Source organism: Pollicipes pollicipes, unplaced genomic scaffold (assembly GCF_011947565.3).
Source record: "Pollicipes pollicipes isolate AB1234 unplaced genomic scaffold, Ppol_2.1 Scaffold_4002;HRSCAF=4701_pilon_pilon_pilon, whole genome shotgun sequence".
In the NCBI taxonomy this organism is placed as follows: Eukaryota; Metazoa; Arthropoda; class Thecostraca; order Pollicipedomorpha; family Pollicipedidae; genus Pollicipes; species Pollicipes pollicipes.
The window spans coordinates 45,600,128-45,609,847 of record NW_023596420.1 but is presented as its reverse complement, the minus strand read 5'-3'; the positions used below and the strand labels follow the sequence as shown (position 1 = coordinate 45,609,847).

The 9,720-nt window shown below is 50.7% G+C and overlaps 1 protein-coding gene and 1 long non-coding RNA gene across 2 annotated transcripts; one reads left to right on the top strand and one right to left on the bottom strand.

Moving 5' to 3' along the window:
• Positions 1–367: 367 nt before the first annotated feature.
• On the bottom strand, positions 368–4,130 carry LOC119093896 (splicing factor U2AF 35 kDa subunit). The gene is made up of 4 exons (XM_037216906.1): positions 3,837–4,130; positions 1,963–2,197; positions 1,453–1,658; positions 368–1,057 (listed from the first exon to the last, which is right to left on the bottom strand). Exons 1-4 carry the CDS (start codon positions 3,878–3,880, stop codon positions 793–795), a joined length of 750 nt encoding a protein of 249 aa, XP_037072801.1. The 5' UTR covers positions 3,881–4,130; the 3' UTR covers positions 368–792.
• Positions 4,131–4,450: 320 nt separating this feature from the next.
• On the top strand, positions 4,451–7,933 carry LOC119093598 (uncharacterized). Its single transcript, XR_005093643.1, has 4 exons — positions 4,451–4,712; positions 6,336–6,517; positions 7,089–7,252; positions 7,659–7,933. It is a non-coding gene; the product is annotated as an uncharacterized LOC119093598 (long non-coding RNA).
• Positions 7,934–9,720: the final 1,787 nt, after the last annotated feature.

Below are 9,720 nucleotides of genomic sequence, written 5' to 3'. Positions count from 1 at the left end.
GCGGCATCGGGGCTCGTGATGACCCGCTTACCGATGTGTCGCGAATGTGGTAATCGGGGCTGCGCCTCGCGACCGCCCGGCAATGTCGCGCCGACGCCGACCGAGTGCTGATCGCGGCTTAACTGACGCAGATAGCGTCCGCGCCGAGCGCTGCAAATCGGCCAATCACGAGCGGCCGGGGCGCGCGCCCCTCCGGCCCCATTCCGCCGACCACACGGGGACCTTCGGCGGCGGTGCGGCCGGCGACGGATGACACAGTCCCTGAGCCGCCGAGAGAACGCGGGGGAGGCACGGCTTGCTCACAGTATCGGTGGGCTCTTCCCGTCAGAACGATGTTCCTTCAGGTGTGCCAGTCTGCACAGACGGCTGTGATGATGAGCATGTATTCCCAACGAACGACACCCGGCGGCGAGCACTGTCAGGTGGTTCTGGTCGGGCTTCTGGGAACGCGGCCGGCGGGGGACGACGTTCGCCGGCCGTTGACACACTGCAGACGTTCCCCGGTTCATGGATGATGCACACCACACTCGCGCACCAAATACCTGAAGATGGCGCCGCGCAGCCGTAAAACCGACCCACTACAGCGCAACACAAACACAGGGAAACCTTGGTCCACACCATCTTCACACAGCCTTCCCCTTCCCAGCCCACCCCAACCATCCCACTCGTCACTCCATCGCTGCATTCGAGGTCGCGTGAGCGCTCACGCCGCGCTGCCATCTGCCGCGGACTTCGCGCACCTCGACTTCCAGGGCCGCCGCTCGAAACCGCGGCGTGGTCGGCGACCGGCTGCTAGTACCGGCCGGCGCGGCCCTCGCGATCGCGGCGGTCACGGCTGCGCGAGCGACGGCGCTCCCGGGAGCGAGAGCGCCGGTAGCGGCCGCCGCCGCGGTCGAACCCGCCACGGCCTCCTCCGCTGCCGCGGTCCCGCGAGCGCGAGCGGCGCCGCCCGCCGCCCACATAGGCCGGGCCGCGCCGGCCGTACAGCTCCTTGCGCAGCTCGCGCGAGATCGGCTTCAGGTGCATGAAGTTGCAGAAGCCGGAGCGGGTGCACTCGCTGCGGAGAGAACGGAATGGGATCGGTCAAACAGCAGCACAACGTTATCACCGTGGAAGTCCTCTAATGCAATGCAATGCGGGCATTGCATCGCATGCCCGCATTTACGCAAATAACGTGGAATACAGTCCCAAAGGGCGGAAATTTCACATGAAAAGACAAAATTTTGCTCTCAGGTATAAATAGGAAAACGTGCCCTATAGCCATTGAGCAAATTATCAGCTTATTTCACATGGTCGCTACATATCCTAGATGGGTGCCCAACATTCTTTGACATCCAGTGTTGCAAACCTGGACACATGCTCCGCGCTCAGACAGACTCCGATACAAGGCTTCAGGATCCCACATGGTCACCGGACACTGCCATGTGCCGGCCCGAAAGTCACGTGACGCACCCGACTTCATACTGTCGGCAGCAGGCCTCGCGGAAGTCGGTCACGGGACTCAGCTCGGCGTGCACCGGCCGGCCGCCGAACCAGCGCTTGTTGAGCTCCTCTGCCGCCTTGTCGGCGTCCTCCTCGCGTCGGAACTTGATGTACACGTTGCCGACCAGGTGGTCGCCCAGGTTGTCGCAGACGTTCATCTCCTCGATCTCGCCGTACTGCGCGGCGAGGGGAGAGGCTGACGTCAGTGCGGAGCCGCAAACGCTCTGGGTGCTTATCAGCATAATGTGTACCAAGGCGGGGGCAATTGTCACGGCAGCCACCCATAAAACACCGTTTTCCGAAGGAGTGTCACCATCTGCTCAAGATCACACAGCGTACCTTTTAAACATAAAACAATCCCAACATGCGTTGCCAGCTAATGTCACCCATCCAGACACCATGAGAACGAGTAAAACGGAAGTGTTATCATCAGTAGTGCGCAGGGTAACCTTATGACACACACTGATATCGACTATTCACCTTAGTCTCACATTCCACGAACACATCCTCGAAGAAGTTGTCAAAGTGCTCCTGCACTTCCTCTTCGGAGATGTTGGCCAGGTGGCTGCCATCGGCCGACTTGGCCGAGTTCTGCGGATTCACGTACAGATTCTGCAGCACGATCGTCTGGCTGAAGGTGGGCTTGTTGTGCAGCCGGGAGCAGCGCTCGCCGTGCCGGCACGCGCCGATCTTGAAGTAGAAGGAACAATTCACCCTGCGAGGAACAGACAGGCACCCACGTGTGAGCAATGTGGCCTAAGTCGACCACACTGCTGTTTCCGGAAAATATTCGTCGACGACGTTCATGGGACCGTAGGTCATCCGAGGGAGTTTCGTCGGACAGAAGTTCATCGAGGGAAAGTATGCCTTGCAAAAGTTCACCTATGTTAACTTTGGAGCAAAAGTTCATGCAAACTAATTTTGCATTGAACAAAAAAGTTCACATTGCATAATTTTGCATGGGAAAACTCACATCACAGATGTTGAGGATGTTGGGCCAGTTCACATCTTGCATACTGGCTGCAGCCACTTTTAACATGCGCTGGATGGAGGGAGGCCAATTTGACACGCGAACGTTTTTCCAGAAAGGGTTCCGGAACGACATGACATAACAGCGCTAAATTTGATGTATCTGTAGACAACTGAATAGCAGACCATTTGGTAACAAAAATTTAGATGTGCCTTGGAAGGACCCTGACCTACAGCAAGTCAAAGTTAGGTAATGGATTCAGTGAAGACGATTTCTTGGGAAACATTCAATCTGATGCAACAATGGAGTGTTAGATGAAGCCATATATCTGAGATAGTTTCTTAGGCAACACAGCAATTGAGTGAACAAATTCCATTAACCTAGGGTCAGGAATGAAGGTCAAAACTAGGTCAAACCCAACCTGTTTTATTAGTCTAGGGCTTGCTGTTTAAGGTGGTTTCTGGCACTCATAATTTTCTTGAGAATAGGAATTACATTATAGATTTCCCATACACATTTTTAAGGTCATGATAGGTCACTGTCCTAAAACAATTCAGGTCAACATTTTGCTTTCAGTAACATACAGCCCAGCAGAATAGTTGATGCTTACTGAAATGCAAAACTCTAAGCAGTCTTGACTGCTATTGGTTACCAAGACCTCTGAAAGGTCAAACAGGGTAGCTGACCTTAAATGAGCACCAGTGATATTTTGCTTAGGACAGGTATCTAGGATCTAGGGCACTTTGAACAGCAATCTGGAGTTTGACCTGGTTTGACCCTATTTGATCTAAAGGTCATGACCTAAGAGCACGTAATTGATGAAGCGAGTTAATGTACAGGTCAATGCAGCCTGCAGATTTGGTGTTCCTAGCTCTATTGCTCTCTGGGATCACAGGGGGTCAAATAGACCATTCCCAGGCAAAAGGTATTTAACCAACTACATGCACATGTGTTAAGCCAGTTGGTCTACAAACACTGGAAAAAACTTAATAATGGTACTTCTTTAGTTGGGCTTTGAATTTTGCTGATTCCAATTTTATGGAGAAAAACATATTCTGACCCTGGATCTGTCCAGATTCCAACTTTGTGCATACTGTTCAAAATGAAATAAATTCTATATTCTCACTCAAAGAATTTTCCTGTGATGGATTCTGCCAATGACTCCAGTGAAATGTGAGATGGTATCGATGAACAAAAGTGTTCATTTATTCATGATTATAAAGAAACCAACTAATCAAATGATTCGCGTGGGACAACTATTGCTTCCAGCTATGGGGTACTTGGATGTCAGGGAGGTCAGAGCAGTGGGATGTTTAGAGGTCACCAGGAGGCTACCACGAAGCTTTATCAGGCAGAGGCAACCAACCGATCTGAAGCAACTTACTTGTCCTTCTCTGTTCCAAAAATCGAGGCCAGATATTCAGCCATGGCGATGTAACGTTACTGTTCGAAACAAGATCAGCAATGCCACTTCCTGATTTCAGCGAGGTCTTCAACACTTGCTCGGTACGCAGACGTGTATTTGGTTACACTAACAGACAAGTCTCCTCCATCCAAATTTTTCAGTCCACTTATCTTCAAACGATCATAGCTGTCCGGGCAACGCCGTATAAAGGCAGGTCAACAAAGTAATGTAATCGTCAACCCCCCGACACTCATTTACGTTTCTCAATGATTGGACTAGCGCACCGCTGCGCCGATTTATACGGGGTAGTCAAGTAGTCCGGAAAAGTCTAGATTATTCCAGAAAATGTGCATATGGTGTCTTGCCTTTTAGAGGAATTGAATGGTCAAAAACTCAGCAAATAACAGTGAATGGTTTTTTTGTTGATAAACAATAGCTTTGAATATGAATATTTTGTAAAAGATCCACTGATATAAAACATAAGAAGACGATTTAGTAGAGCTCTTGTAAAATCGCGCGCTGCGCATCTGAGCCGTATGTGGCGCCAGAGCTTGGGGCGCTTGAGTGTGTGCGCCTTAATCCAGGACAAACACGCTTGGCGTTGTGCGTTCGGTGAGCTTGTGTAGGAAGTCCTCATACAACCTCGGTAACGGCCAAGGTGTTGTTTAACATCCCGCCATACATTTGGTGCTGGCTGGTATCACAGGCATTACAACCGTGACTTAATATCGAAGCCTGTCATGAAGAGATCATACCCATTCGAAGACCATTTTACAAACCAACGCAAGCTCCATGTTGGCGAGAAAGAGGTCAACCTGGGTGTTCAGAGCAATGATAAAATGCAAGCAGTGTATGGTAAGAAAAAATGTTTTGCACTGGAAGGCCATACCATCATGAGAGCTGCCTGCTGTTGGGTGTGTGGGGAGGGGTGAGAGTTAACTGATAAAATGAAGGGCTTCTAAACATCTGTTGTTCTGAGCAGGACTACACATGTTTTTGGCACATTCTTGTGGCCTGATGGTTACATTAATGCTTGACCAGTTCACAGTGGTGTCATGCATTAGTGCTGTTATTGAGGATACAGGTGCTTCTGAATGATGATGATCATATGCTATTTGTATGGTTTGTCAAGTGTGTCTTACATATGACTTGCAAGTTGCATTTGTTTAATCATTCTGGACAGGGTGCTTTAATCTGTTGATTGAAGTTCTTCATTCTTTGGCCCAATGTCATGCTTTGTTTGCTATGGACACCACCACTTGTGGTGGATTGTCACCCATTTTATTATCCTGTGGCACAGAGTTAACCTATCAATCTTTAAAAATTTATAGTCTAGATGAATTCTGATTATGTGTGGTATGTCCACCAAGTAAAGGCCAGTTTTGGTGTTCGTACAACCAGTATTTTCACAAATTGCTAGCCATCAAAGTTTGTGCTGGGTCACATTTCCCTACTGACCAACAACATTATGGCTTAGCCACAAGAAATACATGATACATGAAGCATGAATGGAGTAGCAATAATGTCCTTGCAACTATTTCAGGGCATGCACATAATAAATCCAAGCACACAGAGTTAAGACAATGATCACTACCAATGTCAGTGTATAGAGTGAGAGGGTCAAATAATTTTGATGTTGCTTGCATCTCTTAGGAAAAAAACCCAATCAAAACATTTCCAGGCAAAACTGTTTAAAAAACCTATCTCAGTTTGGCCAGGCCTGTGTTTTAACAAGTTTGTTTCATGCTCAGTGCACAAGTCTGATGGTAAGCATCCTGTGCATTGGAAAGCATTTTCGCGGGCTGGCCTCAGGGGTTTTGCTGATTGGTGAGGGTGGTTGAATAGGGATTTTATTTGGAGTTGGAAAATATGTTACAGCACCTGTTTGAAAACATATAGCATATTCAGTTATGTTAAAATCAAAAGTAGTAATGTATACATTGAAACATCCTGACATGATTTTTGGGGGTTTCACAAATATGTACATAGCTGAGGTGAATATAGAATTGTTCCCCCCCATTGTGTTCTTTACAAAGTATCCCAGTGGTTTTAACTATGTATTATTCTTGATAAAGCCAGACTAAGTGCTCCATATTTTAAGATGTTGAGACCATGGAAGTACTATCATTTAATATGAAGACTGGCATTTGGCAGCCTAGACTGGCATTTTAGACTGGCACCCTAGACTGGTGCCCTAGACTGGCACCCTAGACTGGCACCCCAGACCAGCACAATGGACTGGCATCCTAGACTGGCACCCTAGACTGGACCCTAGACTAGCACACCAGACTGGACCCCAGACAGGCACCATAGACTAATGCCCCAGACTGGCACCCTAGACTGTCATTTCATCACCTTACAATACAATAACAATACACAATAGGTGATAAGGTTATATTTTAGATCTGTGTGTGTTAACTACACTCCAATAAAACATTATTGAACAAATCACTGGCAGTTGGTGTCCATTTGTTTCAGCTAAAACAATGCAGATGCTTTTCAATGGATCCAGAAATTTGTTAAATAACAATGTGCCTACATCAGTGACCAAGTCAACAATATCCCCTGCAATGGAAGTTCCTAGGATGAACAGTCTCCGACAGATGGCGTTGACTCCTCGCGGCGGGATCTGCTATACCGGCGCCGCGGCCAGCAGTCAGGTGGGACGAGTGGTCGGAAAAAGTGAAATGAGAGGTTGTGTGCCTGATGATGATTTTCCTTTACCAGGCGCATGTGATCTTTGCATTTGCATTATGCGTTCTCCTGGTGATCAGTTCCAGTGTGGTGTGATCAATTTACCACAGAGGCAATCTCTGCCTCTGCTCCACAGAGACAATCACATTCAAGACAGCGCATGACCGCCAGTCGCTGATGATGTCCCTCACTGGGTCCGGAGCCTGTGCCAACCGCCAGTGGTGTCCCTCACTGTGTCCGGAGCCTGTGCCAACCGCTGGTGGTGTCCCTCACTGGGTCCGGAGCCTGTGCCAACCGTCGGTGATGTCCCTTACTGTGTCCGGAGCCTGTGCCAACCGCCGGTGGTGTCCCTCACTGTGTCCGGAGCCTGTGCCAACCGCCGGTGATGTCCCTCACTGGGTCCGGAGCCTGTGCCAGCCGCCGGTGACGTCCATTCACTGTGTCTGGAGCCTGTGCCAACCGTCAGTGATGTCCCTTACTGTGTCCAGAGCCTGTATGAATGTTGTCATCGACTGGTATCGATTATCCCGCCGTCAGGTGGCCGGCGGTACGGCTGAGCCATATGCCACGTGCTCCACGTGCCGGAGCGGTGCGCCGCCTACCGGCCCATGCAGCTTCTGCGAGTCGCCGCTGTGCGGCACTTGTATCGCCAGCTGCTGCCGCTGTATGGGCAACTACTGCCGACACTGCCGAGTCGTCGTGTAAGCATTGGGTTTGGGAATGGTTTCCAACTCTCGGTTTTTTCTGGAGTGCATTTTTATGTCCGGAACATCACTAAATCGCCTGGCGACCACCTGTGCTGCCAACACTAGTAACTGTGACGATAGAATAATCCACAAGGTGGGTCATGTTTTGGTGTTCTTGCTGCTGCTGGTGTGTGGTTTTCACCGTAGTGCCGAACCACGTGTGATCGTTTTTCGTAGAGATAAGTTATATATGTATTTTTTAGATAATTTGAGCCTGATGGGGAGAGAATAGATACCGCCTTACCTGGCTGGTCCCCGATCGCGTGTTCGTCTTCTTTGTTAGCGCACAGCGCGCCACCAGGCCCGATGAAGGGTGTTGTGCTTGGATGTGCGGTGCCTGACTGGACCCTTCGCTTTCCAGGTACGACCGGCACGATGACGTGACCGTGTGCCTCTCCTGTAACCGGTAGCTGGGCGGCGGTCCACGTCAGACTCGGCCTGCGATCGGTCGCTGGTGACCCCGACAGACTCCAGCGGCTCACCGTCATGCGCCCCGCTTGTGAGCGGTGCGCCAGCCCTGTCGACAGCTAGCCCGCGGGACCGTCTCACGGGTCCCCTCTTCCCGGCAGCGGTCTGTGTCCGCGGCAGGGCTGCCGCCGGTGGTGAGCCCGGTCGCCGGCAGTGAGCCCGGTCGTCGGCGGTGAGCCCCGTCATCGGCGGTGAGCGCGCTCGCCGGCGGTGAGCCCGGTCGCCGGCGGTGAGCCCGGTCGTCGGCGGTGAGCCCCGTCGTCGGCGGTGAGCGCGCTCGCCAGCGGTGAGCCCGGTCGCCGGCGGTGAGCCCGGTCGTCGGCGGCGAGCGCGCTCGCCGGCGGTGAGCCCGGTCGCCGGCAGTGAGGCCGTTCGCCGGCAGTGAGCCCGGTCGCCGGCAGTGAGGCCGTTCGCCGGCAGTGAGCCCGGTCGCCGGCAGTGAGCCCGGTCGCCGGCGGTTAGCGCGGTCACCGGCGAAGTCTTTGCCAGACAGTTAGCACGCACTTCCTGCTGACGAGTCATGGCGGTCCGGCTCCCATGTCAATAACATTTTGAACATATGGGAGTGGAAGTGATGCTTTGCCGCTGTCTCGCACCACTGCGTGCTCTCGAGGTGCGACACGGTTTTGCTGGACGACTCCCTTTGTCGGGTTTGTGAGCTTGTCTGAGCAGCATTCCGTGCCCTTGGGCATTGGGTGTCGTGAGGCCATGATAACTTTGTAAATGTCATTGTAATATTTGCGAAGGACCTATGGGACTTCAAATGACTTGTGTCGGTGATATTGTTGAATAAACGCGACGATGTGTGTCTTAGTTGAGATCATCACTTCGCTCATCGCTTACCGAGCATTCACACCGCGTGTGCTGTTTGCCGGATAATCCTACGTTTGTTTGACGCGGCTAGCGATCGTGGGCTGGCCTTATAAACTCAGGGATATTAAAAGCAAAAAAAGCAAACTTGAATCGGCAACTGATGCCTGATCTATCTGAACCTGCGGGTCACTGATAAGTCGAAAACCTCCGCCGTTTGGTGCGGCGCAGGGACGTAAGCGGGATTTCGCGATGAAGGGGGAGGGTGCATTACTGAAAGTTTACTGACAACACATTCTATTGCGCGGTAGACGCACGAAGTATGCCGAGCGGCATACAGAAAACATCAGGCGCTATGATTAAGTGCCCGTGTCTCCCTTTGCGGCGGAAACATTTTTGTTCACGCACATATTGCTATACACGCCCTACTTTAATCAGACTGACATGTGCCCCCGTGTGTCACATGCTCCCCATACACATAGACGTACACAGACATTAACGTAGCTGATAATTGGATTATTCGAAACCAGCTAGGCGCTTTAGAATCGCTGTTGCGCAATGTGACGTCACACCGCTGTGAGTCAATTATGGCGTACATGTTGCATATCAAGGATGTCTGTAACCAGGTGAGAAATGCACGCTGCCTCAGTGGCTCGCATGCTTTTGGTGGGTGGGTGGCGTCCAGATCTATCTCAGGGTATATATTGTCGTCACGCGACACCCAGGATCGTTACATGCCCATGTTGATCCATGTTTCCATGACCCATGCTTGTCTTTTGTAACTAGTAGTAAGCCTGTCACTTCCGACGAGGCCGTCAATGTCCGCGCACTGACGTGCATGTACACGCTACCCAACCGAGAAGCGCGTACATACATGCACATGTATGTACACACTACCAACTTGTACCAGCTGTTCCCAACAACTTTGGGTATAAATTGAAATAAACATGTATTCCTCCGGCATGACGTAGGGAGATACATGGAAATATATTTTCCTCAATCATGGAAAGTTCCACTGGCCCTGAGATGAATGTTTGGGTATATGTAAGGTATATATATATATATATATATATATATATATATATATATATATATATACACCTTATTTGCAGACACAGATCTCACTGCATGACAGGCATAGTATG